The sequence below is a fragment of the Oryza sativa genome, chromosome 2 (genome assembly GCF_034140825.1).
Source record: "Oryza sativa Japonica Group chromosome 2, ASM3414082v1".
Taxonomy (NCBI): domain Eukaryota; kingdom Viridiplantae; phylum Streptophyta; class Magnoliopsida; order Poales; family Poaceae; genus Oryza; species Oryza sativa.
This window is the reverse complement of record NC_089036.1, coordinates 32007875-32020856: the sequence shown is the minus strand read 5'-3', so window position 1 is coordinate 32020856 and position 12982 is coordinate 32007875. Positions and strand designations below refer to the sequence as shown.

General features: G+C 45.8%; 3 protein-coding genes across 3 annotated transcripts; 1 reads left to right on the top strand and 2 right to left on the bottom strand.

The window, feature by feature from the left end:
* Nucleotides 1-720: 720 nt before the first annotated feature.
* On the bottom strand, nt 721-2111 carry LOC4330736 (transcription termination factor MTERF8, chloroplastic). The gene has a single exon (XM_015770886.3). The coding sequence runs from the start codon at nt 2029-2031 to the stop codon at nt 883-885; it is 1149 nt and encodes a 382-aa protein (XP_015626372.1). The 5' UTR covers nt 2032-2111; the 3' UTR covers nt 721-882.
* Nucleotides 827-4540, bottom strand: LOC4330735 (transcription termination factor MTERF8, chloroplastic). Its single transcript, XM_015770884.3, has 2 exons — nt 3135-4540; nt 827-2895 (listed from the first exon to the last, which is right to left on the bottom strand). The coding sequence occupies exon 1, from the start codon at nt 4360-4362 to the stop codon at nt 3163-3165; it is 1200 nt and encodes a 399-aa protein (XP_015626370.1). The 5' UTR covers nt 4363-4540; the 3' UTR covers nt 827-2895; nt 3135-3162.
* A 3204-nt stretch (nt 4541-7744) lies between these two features.
* LOC107276196 (putative laccase-9) lies at nt 7745-10235 on the top strand. The gene is made up of 5 exons (XM_015768763.3): nt 7745-7971; nt 8082-8233; nt 8330-8574; nt 8684-9787; nt 9881-10235. Exons 1-5 carry the CDS (start codon nt 7864-7866, stop codon nt 10009-10011), a joined length of 1740 nt encoding a protein of 579 aa, XP_015624249.1. The 5' UTR covers nt 7745-7863; the 3' UTR covers nt 10012-10235.
* Nucleotides 10236-12982: the final 2747 nt, after the last annotated feature.

The window sequence follows — 12982 nt, the reverse complement described above, 5'->3', positions numbered from 1 at the left end:
GTAGGACGGAACGACCCATCAGAAAAACTGTAAACATTGAATGTCGTGCTCTATGAAATCCCGTAGCATTTCAAAACATGGATACACCCTATCAAAGCCAACTCTATGCATTGCATTCTATCAATTTCCTCCTCCTTGCTGGGTTTTAGCTGTAGCCTGTAGACTTGTGTTAACACCATACTGGAACTCTCCATTTCTCTACCAAATTTTGTACTTCCTCCGTTTCACAATATAAGTCATTCTAGTATTTCTCATATTTATATTGATGATAATGAATCTAGATAGATATATATGTGAAATGCTACAATGACTTACATTATGAAACGGAGGGAGTACATGACACCACAACTTCAATTCTTCAAAGCAGGACCATCAACTAAATATCACCAGCATTTCTCTCTTTTTTCTCCCCCAAAACAGGAGAAAATTTTCTGTGCTGTAAAACTGCTTACCTTGAAAAAGCAACTTCTTATTTGGTTTCCTATATAGATAATTCTACGGATGGGTATAACCAATAAACTCTGGTACAACCAGATTAACAAACCGGCGCAATTACTGAAGTCGTCAATGCACTAAACAGTAATATTCATGAGCTGGCTATAGATCTGTTCAAATCATACAGAAGCATCGGCTGACAAACAAATTGCAGCATTGCAGCGCAACTCCAGGCTAAAACATTCCTTAAGTAAGCATGCAAAAATCCTTGTGGTGTGCGAGGCATTAAAATGAGAACAAGAGTGCACTAAAATTAGATGTTTGTCTCAAAAAGCACAGATGAAATCACAAATACAGATCGCTAGAAATCATCTAAGAACTGAGCAAGATGTAAAATGCAGAACATTATCAAGTTCCTAGGCAGAATAAACCTCCAGCATCTCTGTTTTAGATTTCAGGAAACATTTTCCCTTCACGGGCAGCCAGATAAGCTTTTTCAAGTCCTGGAACAGACCTGTGGTATGGGAGAAGGAACTTCTTAAAAAAGCTCTCTTCAACTATTTTAACCATAGAGTAAAAATCAGTGTCTTTCTTCAGCAGGCCCTTTTCATTCAGAACCTTCATGACATGATAACGCGGCATCAGCCGTTTCTGAATGCTATAGCCGAGCAATGCTGGCCGGAGCACAATGTACTGAGGCTCCAACCCAACCTCCGCTTTCAGGAATTCCAGTGAGCGGCTCAGCTTAACTTCTGAGTATGTCAGGATTAGTGGAAACCTAGACACCGCAATGTGTAGCTGGGCATCTGAGCATCCAATAACCATCCTCAAGAAATCAAGTTTTGCGCTGACCCTCACTGGGCTGATGCCGGTAACAGCCATCAGGGCATACCTGAAACCAGCTGACTCACGGGGCATACCGAACTTGTCTGCACACGCCACAATTTCCTTGACATGCTCTGGCTGCATAATGAGTATCCTAGAGCCAGACATGAGGATCTTGGCAATATCACAAGTAGTTAGGCCGCACTGCTCCAGGAATGCAATGTTGGGCTTGACCTCACTCTCGATGTTGTTTCGCCGTAGAAGGGAGGAATTGTTCCGAAGGGCGGAGTGCACCCTGGGGTAGGAGCCCAAAAAGGAGAGGTAGAATTCAAGGCGGGAGATCGTGCGAGGATTGGAGAGGATGCAGGGGGCGATGGTAATGAGGCGGCCAATCTCGGGAGTGGATAGGCCGATATCCCGGAGCCGGGCTACTTGGGAGGTTAGGGTTTCGTCCACCTTGAGATGGAGGAACCGCGGGTACCGTGAGCTTGCGGCGGCGATGTCGTCTTTGGAGAGGCGGAAGTCGGCGAGAAAGGCGAGGAAGGTGAGGGCGGCGTCTAGATTTGAGGGTACCTTCTGTAGACGCTTCGAGGCCTTGAGGGCTTCGGCTCCGGTGAGGCCGCAGGCGGCGACGAGGGCGTCCTCGTCGACGAAGCGGGTGGGGGATAAGGTGGCGGTGGAGGCGGAGAGAAGGCGGCTGCTGAAGTGGGAGGCAGGGAGAGGGAAGGCGGCGCGCAGGGCGGGAAGGAGCTGCTTTTGGAGGCGCTGCATAGCGCCGGCGCGGCGGCGCGGCGGCGAAGGGTCGCGCCGCGAACGGACGGCGGTATCGTGCCCTGTGGTGAGGGAGATTTGGGCTTCAGTCTTCACGGGAAGAAGAAATAAGGCCCGTGATCGAGTTCCATCTTGGGCCTACGGAACACAATTTTAGCCCAAAGTACTGTAACCCATGAAATCCCGGATTTGTTGGGCCTACTCAACTCCACGGCATCCTTTTTCACTCTCTTTATTACTCCCTCCGTTTCTAAATATTTGGCACCGTTGACTTTTTAGCACATGTTTAACCGTTTGTCTTATTTGAAAATTTGTGTGAAATATGTGAAATTATATGTCTACATAAAAGTATATTTAACAATGAATCAAATGATAGGAAAAGAATTAATAATTATTTAATTTTTTTAACAAGATAAATGGTTAAACATGTTTAAAAAAAAATCAACGGTGTCAAATATTTAGAAACGGGTGAATGAAGTATATGGAGTAGTGCTTTTTCTAATCTTGGGTTGCCTAAGTTTTTGCTTTGCAACAGTAGGCATGCAATCCAAGAAACATGCTAGTATACGATAGGAAAGCCTCTGCCTATCCAGTTGAACAGCTTGAAAAATAACCTCTTCTAAAGCTTCAGCCGCAACTTGTTCTATGCCGTAGAGGAACACTCCTCATTCTGATGATTTGCTGAGAACCAGATCAACCTTTTCCATCTCCTTATGTAGAGTGTTCTTCCCTAGTCCCGCAATTTATCTAGTTATATCTTTGCTCAGATGGTTCTTCACTTTCTCTCGTTCAACTTGGAATTGGAAGATGCACATCAGGACATCGTGATCGCTGATCATGCCAGAAGCCAGCTAGAGTGTAAGCCTGTAACAAAGAAAATGAGTACCATAGGAGACGTAATGCTCACAGATTTTATATGAAAACCCACTGAACATTGTTCAACCACAACTGAACAGTTCTCAAGGTTGTTATACACATCCACCTCCTTGTCAACTGCAAGAAACCTACACTAAAATGACCATGAATTGAATCTGCCATCCCTGCTATAGTTGATCAGTAGAATGAAGTTATCCAATGGAAGTGAGACACACACACATACACACCTCCATTGTTCTCCCCCAAGTCCGGTCACTACTCAGCTTGCACCGGCGTCTTCCCGGCACAGGCAGACTCGTAGGCGTCGGCGAGACCCGGGACGCACCCCTCAAAGGGGACAACAAACTTCTCCAAGAACTTCTCTTCAGTTGGCGCCACCGCGTTGAAGAAGCACCGGTCTTGCTCGATCAGACCCCTCTCCTTGAGAAGTTTCACCACGAGATGGCGGGGCACCAGCCTCCTCTCGAGGCTGTACATGAGCAGCACCGACCGCCGCGCGACGTACTGCGGCTGCAGCCCGACCTCGTCGATCAAGAACTCCGCGTTGCGGCGCAGCCTCTCCTCGGACGCGACCAGGATCCGCGGCGCCTTGCTCACGGCCAGGTTCACCTCCTCCTGCGACCACCCGAGGCTCTCCTTCAGGACGGCGACCTTGGCGTCGATCTTGTCCTGGCCGATGCAGCCGGCGGTGGAGAGCGCGTGCCGGAACATCTGGGAGCCCGGGGCCACGCCGAGCTGGATGGCACGCCGCACGGCGTCCTTGACGTAATCCGGGTGCATGGTGACAAGCCGCGGCGCGGCCACGAGCAGCTTGGAAATATCACGAGCACTTAGCCCGCATTCCTTGAGGAAGGAGACGTTGGGCTCGACCACCTTCTCGAGGTCGGAGGTGAGGAGCCAGTAGTTCCAGTCGCTGGCCTGGAGAAGCCTCTCCGATGAGCCGAAGAGGGGGAGCCAGAACCGCACCTTGGAGACGAAGCTGCGGCAGAGGAAGTAGCGGCCGGTGATCTGGGCGAGGCGGGCGATCTGGGAGGGGGAGAGGCCGACGGCGCGGAGCTCCGAGCAGATGGGTGCAAGGGAGCGGTCGATGCGGGCGCACAGGATGCGCGGGTTGGAGGCAACAATGGCCGCGACCTCCTTGGGGGAGAGGCCGAAGTCGGCGAGGAAGGCGAGGACGGCGTCGGGGTTGGAGCGGGACTTGAGGTGGGCGATGCTCTTGGACGCCTTGTGGGCCTGTGGCTGGGTGAGATTGCAGTTGGAGATGAGGTATTCCTCGACAGAGAAGTGGTTGTCGGGCGCGGTGGTGGTGGTGGTGGTGGCGGAGGCGGCTTCGGGCGCGGCGCGGGAGAGGAGCTGCAGGCGGAGGCGGCAGCGGGTGGGGAGGTGGACGGCGGCGAGGGGAGTGGAGGCGAGGAGGAGGAGAGGCATGGGAGCGAGGAGCATGGCCGCTCCCATGGCCGGGGAGGGGAGACGTGGCGGGGAGAGAGTGGGTGATTTTTTTGACCGAGGTTGTGTAATCCGCAGCTTGGGAGGCGCAGCTCCGCAGGCGCTCGCGGTCGCGGAGGGGATGAGACGATGAGCCTAGTACTCCCTCCACGCCCACAAAACAAGTCGTTCTGGGCTCTTAGTCCGTTTTCACAAAACAAGTCGTCGTTCCTCAGTGGGGTATAGTTTGGACGCGTATGCCCCTGATGCGAGAGCCGAGTGACGAGCGGCGAGGCAAGAAACGAGGCGACGTGATTAATGCCGCCTTAAGCTGAATGGACGTGATTAATGGCACACGCACGTCGCTCGCACACGCTCGCCGCTCGCACACGCGCGTCTCTCTTCCTTGCCGCCCGGCTGCCGAGCGCCATGATGGAGTACGTCGAGTCGCTAGAGTACGTCAAGGCGCCGGACTCCGTCGACGCGCTGGACACTGTTGACGAGGGCCCAAACGAGCACCATGCAAAATCAGCAAAAAAAACAAGCCCACCAGGAATCGAACCTAGGCACTAAGCCTTCAAACCTCACTGCACTAGCTATTTGAGTTCTGTTTGTTTCTCAAATGAATGCACCCGCACCCTCATTTAATAAGGGAAAACATGAAAGAATAGCCCTGATTAATCACTCCTTGGTAACCACAATTTTGTTTTAAACGACTTGTTTTGTCGGTATGGAGGGAGTACGCTGTACGCCCAAACCTGTCCTGTTCTTTGGGCCGTAGGCTCCGCCCTTTGCTTGTAGCGGTCGCCCATCAACGGCCTAATTGGAGTCCAGCCAATTTGTCCGGCTGTTACGCTGGCTTGCGGCCCGTGCGGTCACGATCATTTTTGCAAAATTCAGCTGTAGAATTTGGTTTGCATTTGGATGTTAGAAACGTAGCAGCAGTGATAATTATGTTGGTTTCCGCATGTTTGATTCAGCATAGAATTATTGTAATTTAAATTATTAGAAGTAAACTGAAATAAACAAGTAAATTATTACTCCCTCCGTCTCAAAATATATCAACTTTTACTTGGATAAGATGTACCTTATATCTTATATCCAGATTCATAGTACTAGAATACGTCTCATCCAACCAAAAATTGCTATATTTTAAGACGGAGGGAATATGATAGATTATTATAATCCATAAGTCAGATTAGTATAAACTTATTATATTATAGATTATTGGAGACATATAGGACATTTTTTAGCCACCCAACAAAAAATCACTACCCCTATATATCTCTAATAATAAAACAAACAAACAACTCACAACTTATTTTATATCAACTTATTATAATCTAGCTTACAGTAATATGATTTAATATTCTAGATTATAATAACATTAATCTGAAACAAACGTCATCATTGTGCACTCTCTGGATTAACTTTTCACATTCTGGAAGATTAGTGTTGCCATTGCCAGCGTTAAGTGACAGTCACAGTCGCACAGTAGCAATGGCAGCGTTGAGCTTTGAATTATAAGTTCTATGACCACAAATGCATATTTCCTCGACTTCGCTTTTTTTTTTCTCACACACATTTGCATTTTTTTTAGGTCCCTAGCACGAATCTCAATAAAAATACAATTGTCAAAAAATTGCAATATCTCTAACAAAAAATCTTGCGATAGATGTATAACAATTTCAGTGTTTATTTGTAGGAAAAATACTATAATTGCGTTGACATATTTTTAGTGGATTACAGTTGATTTTCATGGCGTTTGATTTGTTTACCGTGCAAGATACGATTCTTCAGTGCAAACTATGGAATATATAGTGTAAATGCATATTGAAAATTATAATTATTTTTAAGAAAAGATTATATCAACATAAATATAGTCGGTCCAAAAAAAATCTGGCGTTTATATTGTTGTGTATCTTCACTTTTGCACTAGATCAATTTGAAAACTTCCTTCCAATAACTTATAAATAGATATGAGAAAGATATTTAAGTCATGCTTGACATAGCTTCAGATTTTATTATACATAAGAAACACAACGGGGTGTCAGACGGTCCAAGAACATATGCGATATTCCGTGCAGATACGAGGAGCTTTTTTTAAAAAGAAAATCCCAACAGGCGTAAAACTCTCCGAGGAGCCGAAAAAAATCAAAAAAGGAGGAAATCCGTAACATTACAACTGTTAATGGCTAGTTATATCCACGGTAAATCTAAAGTTTGTATGTTAAATTATAGTGGTTTAAAATTTTAAAAAACACCTAAAATAAAAACGAAATAACTTATCCAAATATTATATATCGACGTGATTATAGCTTTATCGATGATTTATCAAGTATTTGTGATGTTAAGAATACTCAATTTAAAAAATCTTGGATCGGGAGATGCGTCAAAAGAGAGCCTCAATGTTTGATATCAATTTCAAAATCTTCCTGGCGGCCCTTCTTTCCTTATTTATTTTTTTTAGAAAAAAAGAAAACAAGCTTCCTGGCCGCCGAACGCATGCAGACGTGCCCTTTGAGGCTGGCGTGTTCGGAACCCCTTCTCCCAACCCTCTCGCTAGTTCTCTGCGCTTATGTTTTTCAAACTGCTAAACGGTATGTTTTTTTGCAAAAAGTTTATATGAAAATTGTTTAAAAAAATTAAATTAATCTATTTTTTTTAAAAAAATAGCTAATACTTAATTAATCACGCGCTAATAGACTGCTCCGTTTTTTGTGCGGAGAGAACGAGTTCCCATCCTGGAGATGCAAACACAACCTGAGACTTAATCGAGTGCGTGCTTATTTACTTCGCTAGGCTACGACGAAATCACGAAAACCCACCTACTCAATGTATGATAATCGAATTAACAATCTTCATGGCCACCGAACACATGCAAACGTGCCCAATGAGACTTTTGATCAAGTGCTTACGTGCCCCACCAGGGTACAACGAAATACGGATGTGTGTCTGCTCAAGGTCAATTTCCGCGTTGATTAGTCAGTTCGTTAACAACATCGACTACTCTATAATTAAGTTAATGATTGGGTAAAGACGCAGGAAACGGATGCGCATGTCTGGGAAGGACTAGTTCAAGATGTCGTCGTCAGTCAGTCAATTTCAAAATCTTCCTGGCTATACATTTTTTTAGTGGCTGGTCCAAAGGCTGGACAACGTCGCCACAGCAGCATGCATACATACATACAACTACAGCACAAACAAAACACGCAGCGAGAGGCCCGACAATCAACTCACGCCATTTTTAACATTTTTCACGCCGCGGCTGCTGGAGAACGATTCGCTAGTTCCGTGGGACAATAGGTGGGCTGCAGGGCGGTATATAGAATAGTCATCAGTCGTCAGATTCATGCATGGGTGCGTTGCGTTTCCTATAAATACATTTGGCCAGATGGCCATCTGCAAATCAGCAGCTTACGGCACTAGTTAGCTACTGTGCAAGAACCAAACAGTTAATCGCATACAGAATCTCAATTAGCTCTGTGTTTCTTACCCTTGGATTGGCGATTGAATTGTGTGCGTTCGGCGATGGGAACAGCCAAGTTACCTGCATTGCTTTGGTTACTAGCAGGCGTGGTGTTAGCACTTGCAGTTAACCCCGCTCATGGCGCCAAGACTCGCCACTACGATTTCTTCGTAAGTGATCTACTTGAATTCTAGCGTGTTCACTGATGGATGCCGATGTACAGGCATGAATGCACGAAATGAGTTTTGAGTTTTAACCATGCGTGATGCCCCCCCTGCAGATTACGGAGACCAACTACACGAGGCTCTGCCACGAGAAGAGCATCCTCACCGTGAACGGGCAGTTCCCCGGCCCGACCATCTACGCGCGCAAGGGCGACCTCGTCATCGTCAACGTCCACAACAACGGGAACAAAAACATCACCATCCACTGGTAAACCACATCCGTTTTGCCACCTGCTGCAGAGAAGAAGAGCATTATCCTTGGCTCGAAACTTACGGTGTTCTCGATGATTTTACTGTGGCGCAGGCACGGCGTGGACCAGCCACGGAACCCGTGGTCGGACGGGCCGGAGTTCATCACGCAGTGCCCGATCCGGCCGGGCGGCAACTTCACCTACCAGGTGATCCTGTCCGAGGAGGAGGGCACACTGTGGTGGCACGCGCACAGTGACTTCGACCGCGCCACCGTCCACGGCGCCATCGTCATCCACCCCAAGCGCGGCACCACCTTCCCCTTCAAGAAGCCAGACAAGGAGATACCCGTCATCCTTGGTATACACAAGCCACAACAAACTAATCTTGTTAATTTGATAATGTTCCATTGCGCAATGCAATGCTTCGTACGTGTTTTGATCTTAACCATCTCTATGATGTTCTGCAGGTGAGTGGTGGAATGACGACATAGAGCACGTGCTCGACAAGGCGCAGCTCCTCGGCGGAGACGTGGATCCGTCCAACGCCAACACCATCAACGCCCAGCCTGGGGACATGTTCCCCTGCTCCAGGGACGACACGTTCAAAGTGGCCGTGCAGCAGGGCAACACGTACCTGCTTAGGATCATCAACGCTGGACTCACCAACGACATGTTCTTCGCCATCGCGGGGCACCGCCTCACCGTGGTCGGGATCGACGCCCGCTACACCAAGCCGCTCACAGTCGACTACATCATGATCGCGCCTGGCCAGACCATGGACGTGCTCCTCGAGGCCAAACGCACCTTGGGATCCAACAGCCGGTATTACATGGCCGCGAGAACGTTTATCACGTTACCGCTCGACACTATCCCTTTCAACAATAGCACTGCCACGGCTATCGTGGAGTACACGGACAGCGTCACCGCGAGGCCGGTCGGGCCACCGGAATTCCCCGTCCAGCTGCCGGCCATCAAGGATGAGAACGCGGCGATGGCGTTCGTCACGCAGCTCAGATCATTAGGCAACCAGGAACACCCGGTGCACGTACCGACACATGTCGATGAGCACATGCTCATCGACATTGACATCAACGTTCTTCCCTGCGACCCCACCAACATGGCAGAGAAGTGCAAAGAAGGACCCCAAGGCAACCGGTTCGCGGCGAGCCTCAACAATGTTAGCTTCCAGAGCCCGGCTATCGACGTCCTCGACGCCTACTACTATAGCTCTGGCCACGGCGTGTACGAGGAGGACTTCCCCAACAAGCCGACAGCCTTCGTCGACCCGCCCGTCAACAACGGCAGTGGGCCCTTGATGACGAAGCGTGGCACCAAGGTGAAGGTGCTGGAGTACGGCACTGTGGTAGAGGTGGTGTTTCATGACTTGTCCAGCGAGAACCACCCTATGCATCTGCATGGCTTCGCCTTCTACGTCGTGGGACGAGGGAACGGCACCTTCGACGAGAGCAGGGACCCGGCGACCTACAACCTCGTTGACCCGCCGTTCCAGAACACGGTCTCTGTGCCCAGGTCCGGCTGGGCCGCAATCCGCTTCCGAGCAGACAATCCAGGTGAGAGTTATTCAGATTTCGGATTATGGTCTTTGATATTGGTCTTTATGTACAGTTTTTAATATTTTTTTCGTGTTTATTTTGATTGTTCAGGTGTGTGGTTCATGCATTGCCATTTTGATCGCCACGTGGTGTGGGGGATGGACACTGTGTTCATCGTGAAGGACGGCAAGACACCGCAGGCTCAGATGCTGCCTCGTCCTCCAAACATGCCTCAGTGCTAATGACCGTGGTTCAAGGAAAATAACAAGAGCATGCATCACAAGCAAGCGGAAATTTGTTTATTTTGTTGATTGATTTAGTGGTTTATATTTTTTCCTTGTTTCGATGAAAAGGAAGAACGCATTCTGTCTTGACTTGTAATTGTTAGTCATTTCGTTCTGTCATGTAAGTTTGGGATTTTATGAATATAACTAAATAATGTTTATGTAGTGGATCGTTATTATGACGTCTTTCTTTATAAACACACACATCCTTGCTATCTTATCTATGACATTGTGTTACAGTACTGTTTTAGTTTTTCGCAAGGTGGTGTCCTTCCCTTCGCTTAGGGTAGGATGAAAAGCTCGTAGCTCATTAGCTCGCTCGGCTCGGATCGTTGTATTTTTGTAATGAGTCGAGCCAACGTTTTAGCTCGTTAGTTATAAGAAAAAAGGACAAGAAAAAGGCCCATCTTCTGTACCCTTTTTTTAGAACTTTTTCTATCGTAGTTGGAGTTGTCTCCAGTACGTTCCCCAATCCCCTCGATCTATTGCTGCTCTCTCTCCTCTAGTTGTCTCTAGCCGGTCACACACTCCACCCGTTGCTCCACCATGCCTGTGCCTCACCTTCACCGGTGGCCATCGTCTTCATAGGCCAGCTGGCCGCCCGTAGAAGCAGGAGCTCGTCGAGCACTCAACACTATCCACAGCACACACCTAACCACATTTCTCCTGCTCCAACTTTGTTGTGATTTGTGACCTTGCCGGTGTGCCATATGCCGCCACCTTGGCAAGGCAAATAGATAACTCCCCATCTCCTTTCGTTGCATTGCCGGCATCACCTCCCATCCGCGTGTGTTCATTCGTCGCCCGAGGAGTACGTCGCTCCGACGAGGTCCAGCCAGCACCGCCGCGCCATAGCCATGTGGCCCTCCTCCTGCTCGATTTGTTGGTCGTCGTGGAGTCCACTGCTCCGACGAGGTCTGGCCGGCGCTGCTATGTGGTGCTCCTTCTTGACTCGTCGGCCATGGAGTCCGTCGTTCGCTCGCCCTTCCAGATCCAGCTCAGCTCTGGGCATGCGTCGTCCAAATCTAGCTCGCGAGCTAAACGAGCTGGCTCAAGCTTACAATTGACCCGAGCCGAGACAGACTTTTAGCTCGTTAGGATAGCGAGCCGAGCCGAGCCAGCTCGTTATCTTAACGAGCTAGAGCGAGCCGAGCCGAGCCAGCTCGATATCCACCCCTACCTTCGCTTAGTCTCACAAGGTTTTTTGTTTTTAACTAGTCACTACCTCTTGTACTATAATTGCTAAACCAAGTGAGAAGAAAATAATGACACAATTGAACAATCTTACTATCAAATAGCTACTCCATCATTTTTAATATATCACACCGTTGACTTTTTAAGACACGTTTGACCATTTATTTTATTAGAAAAAATGTATAATTATCATTTATTTTGTTTGTGCTTGATTTATCACAGGTCCTGTAAGTATTATGTACAAAATTATATATTCGAAGAAAAAAAATACGACGAACGACCAAACGTTTGTCAAAAGTCAATGGCATCATGTATTAAAAAACATAGATGGTACATTATAAGTACATTTCTATTTTTAAGACAACTTCTTAATATTTTGTTTGTCTTGAAATAAAAAAAAGCCTATGCTTCTACCACTTTATTGTGAGCTACATAGCTCCGAAAGCATATCCTAGAACTAGCGAACGCTTAGTTATGTTAAAGATTCGGTCAAAAATTAAAAATTTTGCATATCAATGTGAGTTATTTCTCAAATGCTTAGTTTAGAAAACAAAATAAATTATACATGTGGATTTTCCTAAAAAGTATTATCATAACATATCACACATCTATTAGATTTTACACTTTTATTCTAATGTGAAATTGATTGTCGAAATTTTTTAAAAAACTGAACAGCCTTTTCCCTTAAACCTTAAATATCTACCCACTCCGTTCCAAAACATAAACATTTTTAGGATTCAAATTTTGTATATAGGAGGGTAATCCAAACAATTGAAAATTCAAAATTTGACTACTGAGATAACTATTTCCCTTATCTTTAATATTTACTAAACAACCTTAAAATACCGATACACATGATGAATCTCTTGGCCAATCCAGTCTCAAATCTTCCTTTTAAAATACATCATACGATACTTTATCTTTTGCATTGCTATTTTGTTCGAAAAAAAGTTAAACACAATGTAATTATTTAATTCAAAAAAAATAAATATAATGTATAACAGATAAAAACATCAACCAATTGTATTTGCAATTTGATTTTGGTATTTTGGAACATTCATGCTTATTTTGGACATTTGGATTGAATATTTCTTTCCACTATGCCCACTTATGAGGTTGCTACAAAAGCTAGAATGCCATAAGCAAATATTATCTGTCCAAAGTCTCTTGGCGAAATTTTCGAAAAACTGAAAAACCTAACATAAAATCTTTATGACACCTTGAAAATTGTAGCCAATTTATTTCTTACGTAGTAAAGGACTTTGTAATTATTTTTAAGATAAGTTAAAACGGCTCATTACTGTAATGGGATGGTTTCATTGAGTCTAATTGAAATTATTGTGTTTATGTATAAAGACAAATACTGTTGATGGGTACATGACGTGATTTCATAGGAAGAATTCTTGTTGTCCACCTCCTTCGACATGAAAATTTGATGACATCAATTATTAAAATTTGTATTCATCAAATATTATGTCACGTGGATTGCTGTACCAGTGCTTTAAAATGGGTTGAATATGAGAGGGAAAGAAACACCATGCTCCTGTTTATTTTATTTGGACTATATTATACAGCCCTCCCTATATCCTAAAATATATCCACACTAATATTTTAGGGTGAATTATTATATTTTAGAATGAAGGAATTACTTTTACTCAAAAAAAGTTGAGTGATTTTCTCTTAAAAAGGACTTCTAATAGTAGATAGTATTTCTTTCGGATGAGTGAATATTATT